This window comes from Prionailurus viverrinus, chromosome D2, assembly GCF_022837055.1.
Source record: "Prionailurus viverrinus isolate Anna chromosome D2, UM_Priviv_1.0, whole genome shotgun sequence".
In the NCBI taxonomy this organism is placed as follows: Eukaryota; Metazoa; Chordata; class Mammalia; order Carnivora; family Felidae; genus Prionailurus; species Prionailurus viverrinus.
Window position 1 is genome coordinate 58,702,242 of NC_062571.1, and position 22,905 is coordinate 58,725,146.

General features: G+C 40.7%; 2 protein-coding genes across 3 annotated transcripts in view; one reads left to right on the forward strand and one right to left on the reverse strand.

The window, feature by feature from the left end:
• HPSE2 (heparanase 2 (inactive)) overlaps positions 1 to 6,045 on the reverse strand; it is a 740,027-nt gene extending 733,982 nt beyond the window's left edge. The window contains exon 1 of the mRNA XM_047826468.1: positions 5,334 to 6,045. The gene's annotated coding sequence lies outside the window, so the exon portion shown is untranslated. The remainder of the gene's footprint in view (positions 1 to 5,333) is intronic.
• Positions 6,046 to 20,310: 14,265 nt separating this feature from the next.
• Positions 20,311 to 22,905, forward strand: part of CNNM1 (cyclin and CBS domain divalent metal cation transport mediator 1) — a 58,075-nt gene continuing 55,480 nt past the window's right edge. For both annotated transcript variants that reach the window (XM_047825576.1, XM_047825577.1), the window contains exon 1: positions 20,311 to 21,874. In XM_047825576.1, coding sequence (XP_047681532.1) covers positions 20,311 to 21,874 — 1,564 coding nt within the window. The remainder of the gene's footprint in view (positions 21,875 to 22,905) is intronic.

Consider the following 22,905-nt stretch of genomic DNA (forward strand, 5'->3'; position numbering starts at 1 on the left):
GAGTGCAATGACACAAAAAGAAGATATAACAAACTCTTACAAATAAAAAACAAAAACTCAACTTTAAAATAAACAAAAAGCAACATATAAAAAAAGGTTATCAACACATGGAAATCAATGTAATAAATCATATACACATAATAAAGGAGAGTAACCACATGACAATCTCAGTAAATACAGAGAAAACATATAACAAATTCCAACACTCTTGCATAATTAAAGCACTCAACAAACTAGAAATAAAAGGGGATTTCCTCAACATGATAAAGGGCATCTACATAAAACCCACCGCTAACATAATATTTAATGGAGACAGTCTGAAAGTTTTCTCCCTAAACCAGAAACAAGACAAAAATATCTTTTCTCATCACTTCTATTCAACATTTTACTGGAGGTTTTAACCTATACAGAGCAATTACGAAAGAAAAAGAATTTAAAAGCATCCAGATTGGAAAAGAAATAAAATGATCTCTATTCATGATGACATTATCTCACACACACACACACACACACACACACACACAGAGGAAATCCTAAGAAATCCACCAAAAACAATTAGAACTAATAAACAATTTCAGTAATGTTGCAGGATACAAGATCGACACATAAAAATAAATTGTGTTTCTATACACTTACAATGAGCCCCTAAAAATGAAATTAAGAAAACAATTCCATCTACAGTAGCATTAACAAGAATAATATGCCTAGGAATAAATTAACAAAAGAAGTACAAAATTTGTACACTGAAAACTATAAGACATTATTGAAGGAAACTGTAGAAGTCCTAAATAAATGGAAGAACATCACCTGTTCCACCATCTGTGGATTGAAAAACTTCATATTGTTAAGCTGGCAATACTCTCCAAATTGATCTACAGATTCAACACAACCTATACCAAAATCCCAGCTGTCTTTTTCTCAAAACTTGTTTTCAGTACCCAGACTGGCCAAAACAACCTTGAAAAAGAACAAAGTTGGAAGACTAATGCTTCCAGACATCAAAATTTAATGCAAAGCTACAATAATAAAGTGTAATACTGGTGTAAGGACAGATACAGACAAACAAAACAGACTGAGAATCCAAAAATAAGCCCTTACATATATAGTCAGCTGATTTTCAACAATGGCACCAAGACCATTCAATGGGGAAAAGTCTCTTAAACAAATGTTGGGACAACTGGATATCCACATGCAAAAGAGTGAAGCTGGGCCCTCACCTGATGCCCTATATACAAAAATTATCTCAAAAAGGATCAAATACCTAAATGTAAGAATTGAAACTATAAAAGTCATAGGAGAAAACATTGGTAGAAACCTTCGTAACTTTGAATTAGGCAATGGTTTCTTAGACATGACACTAAAAACCCAAGTGACAAAAGAAAAATTAGATAAATCAGTTTTCATCAAAATAAAATACCTGTGCTTCAAAGAACACCACCAAGAAAGTGACAATACAGGGGCTCCTGGGTGGCTCAGTCCGTTAAGCGTCCAACTTCAGCTCAGATCATGATCCCACAATTCACAAGCTCCAGCTCTGCATCGGGCTCTGTGCTTCCAGCTCAGAGCCTGGAGCCTGCATTGGATTCTGTGTGTGTGTGTGTGTGTGTGTGTGTGTGTGTGTGTGTGTCCCTCCCCCGCTGTACTCTGTCTCCCAAAAATAAATTAAAAAAAAAAAAACATTAAAAAAAAGAGTATGGGAGAAAATATTGCAAATCACGTATCAGATAAGGACTTGTATCTAGAATGTATAAAGAAATCTGACAATAAAAAGATGGACAAGGGTGCTTGGGTGGCTCAGTCAGTTAAGCAGCCGACTTCAGCTCAGGTCATGATCTCACTGTTCGTGAGTTTGAGTCCTGTGTCAGGCTCTGTGCTGACAGCTCAGATCCAGATGGGATTCTGTGTCTCCCTCTCTCTCTGCCCCTTCCCTGCTCACACGCTCTATCTGGTTGTCTGTCTGTCTCTCTCTCTCTCAAAAATACATAAACATTTAAAAAATTGTTTTAAAGATGGACAATTCAAATAAAAAGTGGCCAGAGAATTTAAACAGACATTTCTCCAAGGAATATATACAATTGGCTAATAAGCCAAAAAGAAAAAATGCCCAACATCATTAGTCACTAAGGAAACATAAATCAAAATCTCAATGAAACACCATTTCCCACCCACTAGGGTGGCCATAATGAAAAAAGACAGACAATAACAAACGATGGTGAGGATATGAAGAAATTGGAACCCTTATATATTCCTGGTAGGATTGTGGAATGATTCACCTGCTTTGGGAAACAGTCTGGCAGTCCCCTCAAAATGTTAAACATAAAGCTACCATATGATCCAGCAATTCTACTCCTAGGTATATATACCCAAGAGAATTAAAAGCATACATCCACACAAAAACTTATACATGAATGTTAATAGCAGCATTATTCATAATAGCCAAACTGGAATCAATCCAAATGCCCAATCCACTGACAAATGGGTAAACAAAACGGAATGTTAGCTGGCCATAAAAAGGAATGAAGAAGTGACATGTTACAACATGGATGAACTTTGAGAACATTATCTTAAGTGAAAGAAGCCAGACACAAAAGAACGCATATTCTATGATTCCACCTATATGAAATGTTAAGAAAAGGCACATCTGTAGAGACAGAAAGTAGATTAGTGGTTGCCAGAGGCTAGGAGCAGAAGGAATGGAGAGTAATTGTTAATGGGTATGGTTTGTTTTTTTTGGTGTTGGGGGGGTGATAAAATGTTATGAAATTAGGTAGTGGTGACGGTTACACAACTCTGTGAATATACTAATGACACAGAACTGTTACTTTAATTTTTTTTAATTTTATTTTAGAGAGAGAAAGTGCAAGCAGGGGAGAGGGACAGAAAGAGAATCTTAAAAAGACTCCATGCCCAGCGTGAAGCCCGACAATGGGCTCAATCTCACAACCCTGGGATCATAACCTGAGCCAAAATCAAAGTCAGCAAACCAACTGAGCCACCCAGGTGCCCCGAATTCTTATTTTAAAAGGATGAATTTTATGGTATATGGATTATATCTCAAATTGTTATTTTTATTTATTTTTTTTTAAATTTTTTTTTTCAACGTTTATTTATTTTTGGGACAGAGAGAGACAGAGCATGAACGGGGGAGGGGCAGAGAGAGAGGGAAACACAGAATCAGAAACAGGCTCCAGGCTCTGAGCCATCAGCCCAGAGCCCGACGCGGGGCTCGAACTCACGGACCGCGAGATCGTGACCTGGCTGAAGTCGGACGCTTAACCGACTGCGCCACCCAGGCGCCCCACAAATCGTTATTTTTAAAATGAGCAAAGTACTTTAAAAGGCATGTCACCAAAGAGCACATTTAAATGGGCAACACCTGAGGGGCACCTGGCATCCGACTTCAGCTCAGGTCACGATCTCACAGTCCGTGAGTTCAAGCCCCGCGTCAGGCTCTGGGCTGATGGCTCAGAGCCTGGAGCCTGCTTCCGATTATGTGTCTCCTTCTCTCTCTGCCCCTCCCCCATTCATGCTCTGTCTCTCTCTGTCTCAAAAATAAATAAAAATGTTAAAAAAAAAAATGGGCAACACCTGAAAAGATGCTCAACTTCAGCCATCAAGGATATGTGATTTAAAACCACAATGAAATATTACTACACATTGACTGGAATGGCTAAAATGAAAAGAACAGAAAATACCCAGTGTTGGTAAGGATACAGAGTAAGGATCAGTATTTTGTAACCTATTTTTGTAAATAAAGTTTTTTTGGAAAGCAGCCATGCTTATTCATTTATGTATTGTCTGCAGCTTTTTTCATGCTACAATGACAGAGCTGAGTATTTGTCACAAGTCCATATGGCCTATAACCCTAAAATATTTACTAGCTGACTCTTTCATACCTGGCCCCAAACCTTGATGCAGAGCAACCAGAACACTCTTACATTTCTACTGAGAGTGTAAATCAGTGCAATCACTCTGGAAAACTGTTTGGCATTATCTACTAAAACTAAACATTTGCATATATTATATACCCTATGTATTTGTTTTCTGTTGCTGCTGTTACAAATTATCATACCCTTGATTGTTTAAAACAGAAATTAATTCTCTCACAGTTCTGGAGGCCAGAAGTCCAAAATCAAGGTATCACCTACTGTGACCCTAAGACTCAAAGTATTAAAAATTTTATTTTTAATGACACTGTCATTACAATTACTAGTGGTACCCAATTGAGCAAAACAGCATAAACAAAATTTATACAGCTATTAAGCTTAAGAAAATTTTTACTGGCATGATATATCTTAGATGAAATGTAGCTTTTACTTTATAAATCTAAGCACTTACTGATAGTCAATGTACAAAATCAATTACCTTCCTTTTTTAAATTTATTTTTAAATATGAGCTCTGAGAAAGCTTGTTCACATAAATAATAGGAATAGTAATCATTTTCTTATGGCAACATCACATAACTCTTTGATCTCCTCTAGAGTTATATGCCAAATCCCAGTGATCTCTATTAAAAATTACTTTTAATTATCTATCAATTAACAAGTATAGAAGGTGCTCCTTCAATTGTGTTTTAAGAAAGAACTGGAAACCACCTAAATTGTAAAAGTACAAAGGTTTGGGTCATTCATTTCCTAAAGATCAGCACCAATTTTCCTTCTATGCACTATAGTAAGATTAGGAATGGATGAGAAATATGCAAAGGAAACCAATTATATTGAATTATATTTATCAAAATATTTCTCAAATTAGTGGCATAGTATTAAATGTTTCAATGTTAATGCAATGAATAAAAGGTCAGGTTGCCAGTCAAATAACTCATATAACTTCACTGTAAAAAGCAAAAATATTTCTCAGTACCCACAATGTGAAGGACAACATCTGTGATTTCTATGGTCAAATGTACAAGTACTGTTACTGCTATGGGATTTCTACTAATGACATAGTCACAGGCACTGCTAATACTTCTGTGGTTTACAATTTCATAATTGATGAAAATGCAAAAGTTGATTTAGATGGATGTTAAACAAAATAAAGATGTGATTTTCTTTTCATCCTAGTTCACGAATCACCAAAATTCTAGGGCTAACGCCTGGGAAAATGTAAGTGATGGAAGTGGGAGCGATGAGGCAACCAAGCAAGGGAAGGAGTGACAAGTGAGGAGGGGAAGAGAAGGAGGGCAAGCAAGAAAAATATATATCTAAATCTCTGGACTCAGGCTAAGCAAATAAGCTTGGATAGTCACTCCCAGTGCTATAGTTATTTCTCTGGTGATTTCATATCAACATCGTAAGACAGAATTAGGTTGTTCAGTGGAATCCTACCTACTCACCTCTTCCTCAGTTCCACAGTCACCCAAATGCAGCAACTATAAGTCCAAATACAACCAGTATTTTCTGCGGTCTTCCTTTAAGGTGACTATAAATCTGATCCGGTTAAGGCCACACCCCAAATCTTGTGCTTCCAGTCCCCACCCGCCTTATTAACAGGGACTCCATATGTTGTCGGGATACACGCTTCTCTCCTAGTCCCTCTAGAGTCCTCTAAAGCGGGCGGTGCTCACCTGTCCACTGGCCACCACCTGCCACTCCCTGACCTCAGGGTCCCTCGGCCGGTCCGGGGGTCAGGTGCGTCAGCCTCTTGGGTCCACCGGCCCCAGGGCTCTTCTCCACTGCTGGCCTCCTGGGCCCCTCTTGTTTGGAAGCAGAGCTTTCCCGCGCTTGCCAATCCTGACTTTCCCGCTTACTGCCCGCCCCTCTGCCCTCGCGGGGCACACGACGACCTCCACCGAGGGCAGACCCGCTCTTCTTCCCTGGAAGGGATTTTTCCTGTCAGGGACTCCAGTCAGGCGGCCACCATTCTCCCGCAGGCTCTGTCGGGTCCAGTCTGGTGTCCTCGGCCCCACGAAAGACAAGCGCAGAGGTGAACACGTGTTGGGAGGTCACTGCACATTCGAAGACCTAAGAAAAGTTCCCGAACTTTCTATGACCCGGGGGAAGCTGCCAAACGGGATCATTCAGAGCTGAGGAGGAGGTATTGCGGGCGCTTCTTCGTTGGTGACAAGGTATCGCGATGTTACGGGCCGGGCCGTGAGGTGGGTCCTGGCTGAGAAGTAGCGGTCCTCCCGGGGCTCACAGACGCCCCCTAGGGAAGGTGTGGCCGCACCTAGCCAAAATACCTTTACAGCGGCAAAAAAGGCCTTTGAGGGGAAACACTAGGAGCAAAGCGGTGCCAGCTTCCACCCACCCCAGGCCTTCGTTTGTCTCTCTTACCTGAGCATCTCTGCTGCCTTTGAGTTCTTTCCAGGTTGTGCTTTGATTCGCCCCCACAAGAGAGCCTAACAGGAAAATAACTCTAGTATTACCTTACCGACCCCCAGTGTTAAGCATATAAAAATGTCCACAATAAGAGAATACCCTTTAAAGGAATTGTAAACCTTCTGTTCATTATACAAGTATGTTCCCAGTGCCTACTATGTGGTAGGCCTTGGGGATGTAATGACCCATAAGATAATCACAGTCCTTGAAATCACAGAAACTAAATTCTTGTCAAGGAAGTAAATACACTAGCCATTATAATGTAATGAATAAATTGTATGTCAAGGGAAGAAAGGGGATTTAAAGGAATGTAAGGCAGGGACTTCTGACCCAGACTTAGGGAATTATGTAAAGCTGTATGTAAGATAGGGAAACTTCTAAGCTGAGATCTGAAGGGTAAATAAAGGAGGAGTTTTCCAAGTCAAGAAAAGTAGAGAAAATTCCAAGCAGAGGCAACAGAATGTAGCAAAATATAAAGATAAGAAAATTAGTTCATGGGAGATGATAAAAGAGGTTCATTATGGTTGACTGTTGGGACAATGCAAGGAAACAATTAAGAATATTGGTCCTGGGAAGTCAGTTATCTGGGTTCAAATTCCAGTTCTGTCACTTAGCACTACTGAGAAGTAGAATGATGAAACAAAGAGAAAGCTGTCCACAGAGGACTTTGATAAGCCATGTTAAAGGATCTGTATTTTATCCTAAAACCAATAGAGAACCATTGGAGGCAGGGGTTGATGTAATCATATTTCTGTTTTATACATACATACATACATCTCTTCCCAAACAAAAGCTGAAAGAATTCATCACTACTAGACTTTCCTTACAAGAACTGGAGGGAGAACTCCATAAAAAGAAAGGAGTTTTTCAAGCTGAAGCAAAAATATACTAATTAGTAACCAGAAAACATATGAAAGCTTGAAATTCATGGTAAAGGTAAATATATAGTCAAATTTACAATACTCTAATGCTGGAATGATGGTGTAAAAATTGCTTTGTATTCTAGTGTAAAGACTAAAAGACTAAAGTGTTAAAAATAACTATAGCTGAATATTCTTGTAGTGGATATCCAACGTAAAAAGTTGTATTGTGACATTTACAATATAAAATATGTGTGTGGAAGGACAAGTAAATATGTAGAGCTTTTTTATGCAATTTATCTTAAGATGATGGATTAAAATAGACCATTATAAGATATATTATGAAAGTCTCATAGTAAGCACAAAGAAAAACCTACAGTAGCTACACTAAATATAAAGAGAAAAGAATCAAAGCATACTATTACAAAAAAAAAAATTACCAATCACAAAGGAAAACAGCAAAGGAGGAAGAAAGGAACAGGTGGACTACAAAACAAACAGGAAGCAACTGACAAAATGGCAATAGTAAATCTTTATCTAGCAGTAATTTTTCCAAATGTAAATGGATTAAATTCTCCAATCAAAAGACACAGAAAGAGGCTGAATGGATTAAGCAAACAGACCAAACTATATGCTGCCTACAAAAGACTCACTTTAACTTTAAGGACAAACATAGGCTGAAGGTGAAGTAGTAGAAAAAGATATGCCATGGAATTTAAGAAATAAAACAGAAGAACATATGGGAAAGGGGGGAATAGAAGAGAGAGAGACAAACTACAAGAGACTCTTAATGATAGAGAACAAACTGAGGGTTGATGGAGGGAGGTTGGTGGGAGATGGGCTAGATGGGTCATGGGTATTTAGAAGGGCACTTGTTGTGATGAGCTCTGGGGTTGTATGTCACTGATGAATCACTGAATTCTACTTCTGATACGAATATTGCACTGTATATTAACTAATGAAAATAATTTTTTAAAAATCAAAAAAAAAAAGAAAAAGAAAAAGATATGCCATGCAAACAGAAACTAAAAGAGAAAAGGGGCGGCTATACAAAAGCTGGAGAGGGGATGGAGGAATTGAAGTAAGGTGATAAAAAGGTACAAATTTCCAGTTACAAGATAAATACTAGGGATGTAATGTACAGCATGATGACTACAGTCAATAATGTTATATGACATATATAAAAGTTGTTAAGAGAGCACATCCTAAGAGATCTTATCACAAGGAAAAAAATTCTTTTTTTTCTTTTCCTCCCTACTTTTTTAAATTTCTCTTTTTATTGTGTCTATATGAGATGATGGATGTGAACTAAGTTTACTGCAGTCATCATTTCACAATCAAACCATTACCCTACCATGTAGGGTAAATCAAACCATTATTCTGTTATACGCTACACTTACAGTGATGTATGTCAATTATATCTGAGATAGAATTTATTTATTTAATAATATTTCAAATATATTTTTCATGGAAATATAAAAACAATCAACAAATTCATATGGAACCACAAAATACCCATATAACCAAACTATCTTGAAAAAAAACAAAGCTGACGTCATCACACTCCCTGATTTCAAAGAATATTACAAAGATACAGTAGTTAAAACAGTAAGGTACTAGCATAAACAAAGGCACATGCACAAATGGAACAGGATGGAGAGTCCAGAAATAAACCTACACATCGACAGTCAACTATTCTTTGACAAGAACACACAATGGGGAAAGGATAGTGTTTTCAATAAATGGTGTTGGGAAAACTGCACAGCCACATGCAAAAGAATGAAACTTACCCCCTATCTTACACCACTTAGCAAAACACAAGCAAACAAAAAACAAAACAAAAAAACCTCAAAGTGGATTAAAGGCTTAAATGTAAGACCTGAAACCATAAATTTCCTAGAAGAAAATGTATTGGGATAGCTTCTTGATACTGGTATTAGCAATGATTTTTTGGGACGTGATACCAAAAGCATATGCAACAAAAGCTAAAATAAACAAGTGAAACAATGTCAAACTGAAAAGTTTCTGTACAGCAAAGGAAATTATAAAATTAAAAGGCGACCTACATAACGAGAGAAAATATTTATAAACTATATATCTGATAAAGGGTTAATATTCAAAATATATAAGGAACTCATACAACTCAATAGCAGAAAAACTATCCAATTTTTAAATGGGCAAAGAATCTGAATGAACATTTTTCCAAAGAAGATGTACAAATGGACAATAGATACATGAGAAGTTGCTCAGCATCACTAATCATTAGGAAAATGAAAATCAAAACCACAAGGATGGCAATTATCAAAAAGAGAAGAGATAACAAGTGTCAGTGAAGATGTAGAGAAAGGGAACCCTTATGCACTGTTGGTGGAATAGTCATTATGGGAAGTGGTATGGTGGCGCCTGGGTGGATCAGTCAGTTAAGCCTCCAACTTCAGCTCATGACAGGATCTCATGGTTCCTGAGTTTAAGCCCTGTGTTGAGCTCTGTGCTGACAGCTCAGAGCCTGGAGCCTGCTTCAGATTCTGTGTCTCCCTCTCTCTCTGCCCTTCTACTGCTCATGTTCTCTCTCTCTCAAAAATAAACAAACATTAAATAAATAAATGAATAAATAAATAAATAAATAAATAAATAATTTTTTTAAAAGTAAATGGTATGAAGACTCCTCAAAATAAAAAAAAAGAGCAAGAGAGAAGATGACTGTATGATCCAGCAATCCTACTTTTAGATATTTATCTGAAGAGAAAAAAAAAATTTATTTGAAAAGATATATGCACCCCTATGCTCATTGCAGCATTATTCATAATAGCCAATTTATGGAAACAACCTGAGTGTCCAGGTAAACGGATAAAGAAAATGTGATATACACACACACAATGGATTCCACCTTTTTTATTATTCCACCTTTAAAAAACAAGAAAGGAAACTCTTCCATTTGCAACAGCATGGATGAACCTGGAATACATTATGCTAAGTGAAATAAGCCAGATGGAGAAAGACAAATACTGTATGATCTCACTTATATGTGAAATTAAAAAAAAAAAAAAAGGTCAATCTCAGAGAAACAGAATAGAATTGTGGCTTCCAGGGATTGGGAAAAGGGAGGAATGGGGAGACGTAGATCAAACTTTCAGTTATAAAATGAATGAGTTCTGAGTATCTAACGTACAACATGGTCTCTATAGTTAATAATACAGTATTTTATACTTGAAATTTGCTGAGAATAAATTTTCAGTGTTCTCATTGCACACACACAAAAAGAGTTAACTATGTGAGATGATAGATATGTTAATTAACTTGTTCCTGGTCATCATTCCACAATGTATATGTATATCAAACCATCACATTGTACATTTAAATATATACAATTTTATCTGTCAGTCTTAACAGTAAGAAAACGAGATTTTAAAAAGACTTAAATAGATCCCTCACCACAGAAAATACACAGTTGACAAACAAGCATATGAAAAGATGCTCCACATCATATATGTTTAGGGAAATGCAAATTAAAGCTACAAAGAGACACTACCACATACCTATCAGAATGACCAAAATCCAAAACACTGACAGCACCAAATGCTAGAAAGGATGTGTAGCAACAGGAAATCTCATCCATTGCTGGGTGGGGAGGTAAAGTGGTACTGCCACCTCAGAAGACAGTTTTGGTAGTTTCTTACAAAGCTTACCCCTTATCATATGACCCAACAATTGCTCTTCTTAGTGTTTACTAGGTTGTCCTAATAGGGGGGAAAGATGATAAACGAGTAAGTAAAGAAATATAATTACAGATTGAGATAGTGCTATAAACTGGATGGTGGTGTGGGGACGGGGACTTTAGATAACATGTTTATGAAAGGAAGAAAGATGAGGAGGAATCAATAATGCAAGAAGCTGGAGGAATGAACAGCAAATGCAAAGAACATGATCTTGGATAGTTCTAGAAACAGCAAGGACGCCAGTGTGGCTGAAGATTGGTAAGCTCAGGGGAGAGTGGTAGAAGGCAAGATTTAGGCAAACGTCATATTCAGCAGAAAAATGTGGGCCCTGTTAAAAAGTTAGGTTTATTCTAAATGCCATGGGAATCCACTGGAGGGTTTTCATCAAGAGAATAATAATCAGATCTATGTTTTGAGAGGACCCTTTCTAGACCTCTGTGAAATGCATAACCCAAGAGCAACCTGCCCAGCCAACAAAATTTTAGCACAGCCCAGGAACTTAAATGTCACCGAAAGTCATCTCCAAATTTCCTCCCTGCTCCAATGATCAACGGTTCTATGCTGAAATTACAGTGAAAAGAACTTCTGATTTCTCAGCAACACAATTTAAGTATAGAGTTTCATTATTCCTCTTTCCCTCTGTGACGTTGTGTCATGTCAAATAAATGCTTTTAATTGTTCCTGTCTCTTGCCTCCAAATTCCCAAATGCTAACCAACAATTTTCCACTAATGAAGTGTCCAAAACTAAAAACAGCATCCCAGGTGCTATCTCACCAGGGCCAAACAGAAAGAAGCATTATCTCCCTGCTTTGTAACAAGAGGCCAGTGTCATATTTTTCTCGCAATATTATACAACAGACATATATCTAATTTGCCATTTAGCATCACCCTTGGGCCTATTACAGCCATTACTACTTTCCAGGTGTTGCCCTCCCCATGAAAAATTTTCTTTCCAATTACTTCTCCCCAGATGCCTCTACCTGAAATTTTTCCAAGTTGAGTGTCATTCTCTTTGCCATATTGCTAATGTTTTACATAATTTCTTTGGCTTTCCTGGTGTTTGCAGCATATCCTCTTTTAGGGTCATCTGCAAATTTCATTAACATGTTTGTGGACAGGATGTAGCTAGAAGGAATTGTTGAGGGATCCATCTTCTGTTCCTTTATTAGTCAGGAACTACTTCTAGAAATGGAGAAGGACCCCCTTCATCAAAAGTAGAAATCACTTCTATTCTTATACACACACACAGGTACACACAGATATACACACACGCACATACACACACTTAAAATTGTTCTCAAGTCTCTAAACTTCTTATAAAAATAACTTTTGGGGCGCCTGGGTGGCGCAGTCGGTTAAGCGTCCGACTTCAGCTCAGGTCACGATCTCGCGGTCCGTGAGTTCGAGCCCCGCGTCGGGCTCTGGGCTGATGGCTCAGAGCCTGGAGCCTGCCTCCGATTCTGTGTCTCCCTCTGTCTCTGCTCCTCCCCCGTTCATGCTCTGTCTCTCTCTGTCTCAAAAATAAATAAAACGTTAAAAAAAATAAAAATAACTTTTTGCCAAGGTATAGAACAATACCTCTGTATTGGGGTCCCTAACATGAGGATCATGGACATGATGCTGCTGAGGTTCCCATGAACCCTCTATAACTGTAATCACAACATACTCACATTATTGTGTCTTTGAGTACATGTGCAGTTTTCTAGGGAAAAGGCCCATAGCTTTCATTAAAAATTCACAGGAATGTGTAAATCCAAAAAAGATTAAGAACCACTTCTTTGTATCGCTTGTTCTCCAGAAGTGAGCCAACAGATCAGTTGTGTTGGAATCACATGAGATGCTTGTTAAAATGCAGATTCTTGACCCACAGAATCAAAATGGAAATAGGCGGGGTGCCTGGGTGGGTGGTTCAGTTGGTTGGGCATCTGACTTTGGCTCAGGTCATGATCTCCCAGTTTGTGGGTTCGAGCCCCGCATCAAGCTCTGTGCTGACAGCTTAGAGCCTGGAGCCTGCTTTGGATTCTGTATCTCCCTCTCTCTCTCTGTCCCTCCCCCACTCGTGCTCTGTCTCTCTCTGTCTCTCAAAAATAAATAAATGTAAAAAAAATTCAAAATTCAAAATGGAAATAGGAATGTTCATTTTTATTAAATATAAATAATTTTGAATCAAAAATGGATGTTAATAGTACTAAATTTAAAAGATCAAAAGGAAAAAGTCTCTCTCCTGTCCATTTCCCAGCTAACCAGTTTCTCTTGAGAGAGGCAACCACTGTTACCAGTTTCCTATGTATTCTTCTAGAATCTGTTTAAACAAAAACAAACCTCCCAGGTGATTTTTACGATTATTACGCCAAATAAAATTAGAGAAACATTGCTCTATAAAAAATTATGTTTTCAGGGGCACCTGGGTGGTTCAGTCGGTTAAGCATCCGACTTGGGCTCAGGTCATGATCTTGCAGTCCGTGAGTTCGAGCCCCACATCAGGTTCTGTGCTGACAGCTCAGGGCCTGGAGCCTGCTTCTGATTCTATGTCTCCCTCTCTCTCTCTGCCCCTTCCCCACTCATGCTCTGTCTATGTCTCTCTCTCAAAAATGAATAAATGTTAAAAAAATTTTTAAATGAAAAATAAAAAAAATATATTTTCCCGCATAAAAGACTGTCTCAATGAGATTGATTTTTTCCCTACCCATCTGAGAACATATTATCCTGAAAAACAATACTCAGCCTGATCACATCTGAGTAACATTCCATCTTCCCCATTTCTTCTCAGTAAAGAAAACATCTTCAATCTTCTTTTCTGCTTACCTAGAGTTTCCCTCTGTTTCCAGATCTTTGTGACCCACTCTAGTACCCCACACTGAATTACCTGATTTCAGTGTTAAATAAATTGATTAGCTGATGATCATGTGGGGTTGACCTTCTGACTGCCCAGATACTGGAGATTAATCATTTCCAAAAAAAAACCCTTGACCTTTTTTTTTGGGGGGGGGGGGGCGGGGGGAGCCCTCCCTTCCCTAGGCAAAAGCTTTTCTTATTAACAATAGAAATGCCTGTATCTCAGAAATGCTGTGCACACAAGTCTGGACATTAACAAATCCAGACTGCCTTACCCCTGCTATACTGGGAAGCTACATATTATGCTTCTGTCTGAGTAGGGTCCACAGCTTTAAGCAGAGTAAAGCTGGGTCAGTGTTTTCAGATACAAACCAAGGTTGAATGTATGTCCTACAAAAGAGCGGGTATACTTTAAATGCAAACCCAAAACTTTAGCCCCATTCCACCCAATTTCACACCCAAAAGCTAACAAATATATGAAGAGATGCTCAAAATTGTTAGGAAGCAAAGACATTCATATTTTTAAAATGAGATAGCACTCCACACCCATCATCTTGGCCACATTTGAAGAGTGAATAATACTAAGTTTTAGCTAGGATGTAGGAAAACAGGAAACTACAGACACTATCGGTGGAGGATAATCTAGCTATACTGAGTGAAATTAAGTGTATATATACACTGTGACCCAACAGTGCCACAGCAGTGACATCCCAGAGGAATCTCCTATATGTCCAGTAGTGAGTGCCCATGGTTTTCACTGTGGTTTTGTGCATGGTAGTGGGAAGTTGATAGTAATCTAAGTGTCCACCACCAAGGGAATGGCTATCCACTGTGGAAGACACCCAGCATTTAGGAACATTAAACCAGGCATACATTTAGCAACATGGACAGATTTTACAAATATAATGTTGAGTGAAAATGTAGGAAACACAAGTTCCATAGCACATTTAATGAAAATGAAAAGCACGTACACAGACAAATGTATATCAGCAGATGCTAGACCCTGGGGCAAGAGAAGGAGAGTGATTGCTAACAGGTACAAGATATCTTTTGAGGGTGATGAAAACATTCTGGAATTAGATAGTGATGGTAGTTGCAGAACTTCATGAACATGCTAAAAAACACTGACTTGTTTGGTTTAAAAGGGTGAATTTTATGATATGTTAATCATATCTCAATAAAAGACACCAAAAAACCCCAATACTATATATTTCACAAGGATACATATGTTTAAGGACATATCAAAATATTGGAGTAGCTACCTAAAGGGGGAGGTATTGGGATTGGGGATTAGGATGAAGTAAAGAAGGACTCTTTACAGCCCATGAACTGAGGCAAGTGATTAACTCAATCCTCTGGTCCTATGGTAAAACCAACAAATCAACAACAACCACAATAACAATAGAGGTTGAGGAGAGGGTAGTAAAAAGGAAAAAACATGCTTATAAATACTTTTATTGAAGGAAATATGCCATAATGATGAATGAAAGAAAAGGACTATTATAATTATAGGAACACTATAAGTGCAAGCTGTATAAAACAATGTAGGTAAACAGGCAAAAATGTGACACGTAGAAATACTATGTGCAGAGTAAAATAGTGTAGTATAGGGCTTATGCCACTGGTTGTATAATCTTGGCTACTAAAATACTTAATCTGTCTGTAGCTTAATTTCCTCACATAAAGTGGAAATGATAATAATACCTACTTCCAAAGATTCTTTTGAGAATTAAAGGAGTTTATTTATGCCTGATGTATAAACCTTAAGTAAGGGTTCCCTGGTATTACTGTTTTCCTGGTTTTTTAACCTGTAGACTCCAGACTCAGACTGTGTATCCAATTGGACCCCACTACCCATTAATGACATGACTTTCACAGTTACCCATTCAGAGCCTCAGTTGGTTTTTTTTTTTTTTTTATCTATTCTGAGGATTAAAAAGGATAATGTACTTAGCATATAGTAGGCTCTCAATAAATGTTAATATTATTAGGAATGGTATTAATACATTGTCATATTTTTAAAGTAGTACAAAAAGGGATAGAAGGGACAAAATATATTTTTCTTCCTCATGTATAAATTCTTCCATTTTCATTAAATTCCATTTTGGGGTTTAATCTTTACAAACCTTCCTCTTTAAATGAATTCCCAGATTATATACTCACATGGCACTTTGACCATCTCCTTCATAAGAGTAATTAATTAATTAATTAATTAGGGAGGTAAGCAATTTCTGGCTCATGTCTGTCACCTTCAGTAGAATCTTAGCTCCATGATGGCAACCATGGTATCTGTCTATGCACAGTATCTAACACAGGGCTTGGTACTTTGTTGACTAACAAAAATTTACTGAATGAATGAACAAGTAATGAAATAACAAAAGGCATTTTAACATGAACATTCTGAAATAGCATAGTCATGAGATTAAAAGCAAGTATCATTTCCTCCATCTCTCTGGAAAGTGAGGAATTTCTTATAAACTATGAAGTGCCCATTTTATAAGCTAGGAAGATAGTCAACATTCAGATTCCATGGAGCTATTTTTGGCAGATCTTCCTTACCAGAATCATACTGCCTAAATCTGTCTCCAGGTGTCCTTTCAGTTATAGTAGAGTTCTGGAAACCCAGTACTTTTCCAGAATCTCCTGTTCAGCAAAGGAAAAGTACTCAGTCTCTCTAGATTATCTTCACCCAGTGTGCATTAGCCCTTACTCACTGACTCATGAAAGGGTAGGGGCCTTAAAACTGTCTTTTTTTTTTTTTTTTAATTTTTTTTTTCAACATTTATTTATTTTTGGGACAGAGAGAGACAGAGCATGAACGGGGGAGGGGCAGAGAGAGAGGGAGACACAGAATCGGAGACAGGCTCCAGGCTCTGAGCCATCAGCCCAGAGCCTGACGCGGGGCTCGAACTCACGGGCCGCGAGATCGTGACCTGGCTGAAGTCGGACGCTTAACCGACTGCGCCACCTAGGCGCCCCTTAAAACTGTCTTTCATTTCACAGATGAGGAAATGGGCCCAGAAGAGTGGATTCACCTTTCTACACCTAACACTTGTGAGTAATAGAGCTGATGCCACTGGAAATAGTTTCATTCTCACAGTTCTCTCTCTCCCAATATAATAGATACAGGTAGATATAGTAATAGTATCATTCATTAAAAATTATGTTTATGAAAGAATTTTTTATTATATTCAGGAAAATGCTCTTGTTATATTAAGTGACAGAAGCAGAGTAGAATTGTATGTATAATATGCATTCAATTATAAAATATACAAACATACTAGGGCGTGTGTGTGTGTATGTGTGTGTATATTTCTGTTATCTATGTAGAAAATAAAAAAGGAAATGTGCCAAAATATTAACAATGCTTACCTTTGGATGGTGAGGTTATAGTTTATTTTTATTAATGCTCTTCTGAATTAAAATTTTATTTTCAAATGAGCATGTCATACTTTATAATCAGAAATTTAGGTTTTTAAATTCCTGATCTAATTTTTGAAAGGTTTTATTCTGGTACTGGTAAACACTGAGAGGTGAGGGAGCATCAATCTAGAGGCCAAAGAAGTTTTACCCAGTCATTTAACCTGATCTGTAAAATGGGTGGAATTATATCTACTTCACAGGACTATTGGTGTGTGTGAGTGTGTGTATGAAATAATATATATGAAATTCCTTTGTAGCACTAAAACTTGATAAAGCTGTTAAGTGGTATTATAATGATGGCAAAGTCCTATGGCTTAAATGAGGTGGGAGAACCCTTAGGATAGCAGGTACCTCTGTGCTGAGGAACTTAGGTTGGGAGAAGAGAGAGATCTAAGTGTCAGGAGAAAAATGAGAGCAGTTCTTGCCAATACTTAAGAGAAACGATCACATGCTTGACCCCTCTTCTCCCTTTCCCTTCTACTTCCCATACATGCTTCAATGTTCTCTCTTCAGATTAAATCTTCCTTCTGTCTCTTAAGCAGCCCATGCAAAAGGCAGCTTGTGGTATACAGGATCTAGTGCATTTTGAGGCAATGGCAGGTTTGTTTTCCAGTCCCTACATCCTATTTCACACTCTCTGTCCAGTCCCAAACTGGGAAGGGGCTACGTCCACTCTGGATAAGAGTTTGTAATGAAAACAAGGTAACTTTTAGTCAGAACCATTTGTATTGAGCTTTACCCTTTGTAAATCTTTCTGAATATCTTTGGGGTCTCACAAATCCTAGGGAAAATAAAATTTACATACAGCAATGATTTTTAAATTAGTCAAAGGTACCAAAAGTAGTATGTCAAATTACTGTTACTTTTACATATTAAAAAGTGATATAGGGGCACCTGGGTGGCTCAGTCATTTGAGTGACTTGATTTCAGCTCAATTCATGATCCCAGAGTCTTGAGATTGTGCCCCATGTCAGGGTCTGTGCTGAGCTTGGAGCCTGCTTAAGATTCTTTCTCCCTCTCTCTCTTTCTCTCTCTCTCTCCTTCTGCCCCTCTCCCCCACATGTACTCTCTCTCAAATTAAAATTAATTAATTAATAGTAATACAGATCTATGATAAACTTGCCCAAGAAAAATGAAAATATATATTCACACAAAACCCTGTACACAAACATTGATAGTTGCTTTATTCATAGTTGCCAAAAACTATAAATAACTCAAATGTTCTTTAACTGGTAAATGGATAAACAAACTGTGGTGCATCCATGTAATAGCATATTACCCAACCATAAAAAGAAATGAACTACTGATAAGCACAACAACATGGATGATTCTCAAATGTGCTATGCTAAATAAGGGAAGCCAGATCCAAAAGGCTTTAATTGTATTATTCCACTTATGTGACATTCTGGAAAAGGAAAACTACAGGGGGAAGAACAAATCATTGGTTGCCAAAGGATGGGATTGAGGGAGGGGTTCCACAAAGACTCAGAGTGAATACTGGAAGATGATGGCACTATTCTTTCTTAAATGTTTACTTATTTATTTTTGAGAGGCAGGGGACAGAGAGAGAGGGAGACAGAAAATTCCAGTACAGGGTTCCAACTCACCAACTGTGAGATCATGACCTGAGCCGAAATCAAGAGTCAGAGGCTTAACAGACTGAGCCACCCACGGGCCCCAAGATGGCACTATTCTTGAGTATGATACATGAATATGTATTTGTCAAAACTCAGAACAGCACATCAAAAAGTGAATTTTACTGTATAAATTTTAAAAATAAATTTATAAGAGTAAAAATAAAGTAACAGGCCCTAGTAAATTCAAACAATGCAAAGAATTCAGTTTAAAAAAAAAAAAGTCTCCCTCCCAGAGCTTTATGGTGATAGAGAAAATTCTGCATTTTGATTTGCAGTGATGGCTACGTAAATCTACACACGTGATAAAATGAGATAGAACTATACATATACATTACCCCAATGGCAATTTCCTGCTTTTGGTATTATACTATAGTTAAAGTGTAACCACTGGGGAAAACAGGATGAAGATTACTAGGATCTCTGTATTTTCTTTGCAACTTCCTGTTTATATATATTTGGAAGTATCTCTCAACCAAACTTCCACTCTAGTCCTGCTCCCCAGAAATTAACACTTAGAAATTTCTTGTGTATTTTCTGCATATAATATTTTATATGTGTATATATGCACATATAAATTTAACTTTTTTTGACAGAGAGCATGAGTTGGGGAGAGGGAGAGAGAGAGAGAGAGAGAGAGAGAGAGAGAGAGAGAGAGAGAGAGAGAGACTCTCAAGCAGGCTCCACGTTCAGTGCTCAGCCCAAAACCTGGATCAATCCCACCACCCCGGGATCATGACCTGAGCCAAAATCAAGTGTGGGACGCTCCACCGACTGAGCAACCCAGGCGCCCCTAAATTTAACTTGTAATACAAACTAGCATGTTATACATATTGTTTTGCATGTCGCTATTTTTCAACGATTACTTCGGGGATACTTCCATATCACAAACACATGGATCCACGTCATTCTTTTTTCCTGCTGCATAGTATTCCATCACATAGGCGTGTCACAATTTATTTCAACAGCTTCTTATAGATGGACATTTGGATCTTAACAAGGAGTTGAATTTACGTAATCTGGAAATTTTTTAAACCTAGAAGGTCAGCCGGAGTTGAGACCAAACGCACAATTTTTACAGATTCAAAACTTATCTCCCTAATATCTTTTGACCAGAAGAGGGAACGCAAGAGGCAGGAGAAGAAGCGAAACGCTGGGAAATATCCCTGGCCAATCGGGAAGCACTGGGGCAGACAGAGAATTACTGCCGGGTAGGAGTTCGCGGAGGGGCGCCCTACTGCTGGAGCAGGAGGCCGTGCTCCAAGATAAGCTTTCCTTAGACTGCAGCTCAGATATACCGAAGTGCGTCGGGAGTTATGCATGGTGCAGTGATGCGTGGCCATCTCTCGCCTCCCGCGGGGACCCCGGGCGGGGGCATAGTCTGAACCCCGACCACCTCCAGCCCACATACGCAGGGGGCGTACACGTGGTGACCTGCCCGCGCCCGGGTTCTCGGCTCCGGCTCCTCCTCCAGATCTCGCTCCGTTCTCTGCAGTATCACGTGCAACCACGCCGGGTGCAGGATGGCGGCTGCGGCAACAGCGGTGGGTGTCAGGCTCCGGGACTGCTGCAGCCGAGGCGCTGTGCTCCTGCTCTTCTTCTCCCTGTCCCCTCAGCCCCCGGCTGCCGCCGCTTGGCTGCTGGGCCTGCGGCCCGAGGATACCGCTGGAGGCCGCGTGTCCCTGGAGGGGGGCACCCTGCGCGCGGCGGAAGGCACCAGCTTCCTCCTGCGCGTCTATTTCCAGCCCGGGCCCGCTGCGCCCGCGGCGCCGATGCCCGCACCTACCCTTTCCCCTGGAGAGAACGGCACCGGCGACTGGGCTCCGCGGCTCGTGTTTATCGAGGAGCCCCCGGGAGCGAGCGGCGTAGCGCCCAGCGCTGTCCCCACGCGCCCGCCGGGGCCGCAGCGCTGCCGCGAGCAGAGCGACTGGGCGTCGGACGTGGAGGTCCTGGGGCCCCTGCGACCCGGAGGCGTGGCGGGCTCGGCTTTAGTCCAGGTGCGGGTGCGGGAGCTGCGTAAGGGCGAGGCAGAGCGGGGCGGTGCAGGCGGTGGCGGGAAGCTCTTCTCGCTGTGCGCCTGGGATGGGCGCGCCTGGCACCACCACGGCGCTGCCGGCGGCTTCCTGCTGCGCGTCCGCCCTCGGCTGTACGGCCCCGGCGGGGACCTGCTGCCCCCCGCGTGGCTGCGAGCGCTCGGGGCGCTCCTGCTGCTCGCCCTGTCTGCCCTCTTCAGCGGCCTGCGCCTGAGCCTGCTCTCGCTGGACCCGGTGGAGTTACGGGTGCTGCGGAATAGCGGCTCCGCCGCAGAGCAGGAACAGGCGCGCCGCGTGCAGGCCGTGCGCGGCAGGGGGACCCATCTACTCTGCACCCTGCTCCTGGGCCAAGCCGGAGCCAACGCTGCCCTGGCTGGCTGGCTGTACGCCTCGCTGCCGCCGGGCGTCGGGGGCACCGGGGAAGATTACAGCGAGGCAGGGATCCACTTCCCGTGGCTGCCGGCTCTCGTGTGCACCGGAGCCGTGTTTCTGGGCGCCGAGATCTGCCCCTACTCGGTGTGTTCGCGCCACGGGCTGGCCATCGCCTCGCACAGCGTGTGCCTGACTCGGCTCCTGATGGCGGCCGCCTTCCCCGTGTGCTACCCGTTGGGCCGTCTACTGGACTGGGCGCTGCGTCAGGAGATCAGCACCTTCTACACTCGGGAGAAGCTGCTGGAGACGCTACGGGCCGCGGACCCCTACAGCGACCTGGTGAAGGAGGAGCTCAACATCATCCAGGGCGCCTTGGAGCTACGCACCAAGGTGGTAGAAGAGGTGCTGACCCCCCTCGGGGACTGCTTCATGCTGCGCTCTGACGCGGTGCTAGACTTTGCCACGGTCTCGGAGATCCTGCGCAGCGGCTACACTCGCATCCCCGTGTATGAGGGCGATCAGCGGCACAACATTGTGGACATTCTGTTTGTCAAGGACTTGGCCTTCGTGGACCCCGACGACTGCACGCCGCTCCTCACCGTCACCCGCTTCTACAACCGGCCCCTTCACTGCGTCTTCAATGATACTCGGCTGGACACCGTGCTGGAGGAGTTTAAGAAGGGTGAGCAGTGGTCTATCTCCTCTCTCAACTGCTTCCCCCTTCAAAAGTAATACCCTTTCATAAACATGTGAAATTTCAGGTAGAGTTGCAAAGCAACTAGCAAAAACCCAAGGAAGGCCCGACCCACCTCATGGCAGCTATTTTCATTTCACTTCTCCCTACCTTCCTTGCAGCTGACTGAGCCCCAGCCTCTAACCTTTTACTTGGCCCTTAAGATGCCCCATATTCCTCATTCATTCCCTCTCAGTATTTTTCAGGATCTAACAATTGGCAGGTATTATTGTGCAGATTGGACTCTGGAGATAGTCCTTGGAGGTCTTTGGGTAGCTCCCACCCAATACAGGAGGAACCTTCACAGCCTCCCATAGCTAGCAGCCTTCCTTTTAAACTCTTCCCAGGGCTGGAGACTCACAATCTCCAGGGCAAACTAACTCTGTTGTTGGACAGCTCCAGCTGCTGATAATGCCCTTCTTACATGGAACAGAAAGCTATGTCTTAGGAACTGCTCTCTGGGTCCTAGTTCTGCCCTTTGAATCACACAGACACCTTAGTTGTTTTTTTTCTCTTATTTAACTTTCCATCAGCTGTTCATTTGATATATGTCAGGTAACCAGGTTGGAGATTAAATGTTGACTAAGGTGGTGAGGTCCTTGTACTTTTGGGAATTGGGGTCCCATGTGATAGGGTAAATGTAGGTGTAAGGAAATATTCTGGTAAAGGGAACCACCAGAAAATTTGCATATGTAAATGAGTGGGGGTTCCTTCAGAGCAGTCACCACCCTGCTAGTGTCATGTGTATAACATGCATGTCTGGGGTTTGTCTTTAGAAACTGTCTTCTGGAGTTGAGTATGATTCACTCAAGAAAAATCAGCTTGGATTCTTTAGGGTTTTCTTGGAATCGCACAGTTTGACTGGTTCTCCTAGTTAACCAGAAAGACACTTGATTGTTTTTGAAAATCAAATTTACCTTCAAGAGTCACCATTGAGTTCAGAAGACTATCTCACAGACCCTGAAAACAATTCCAGAAAT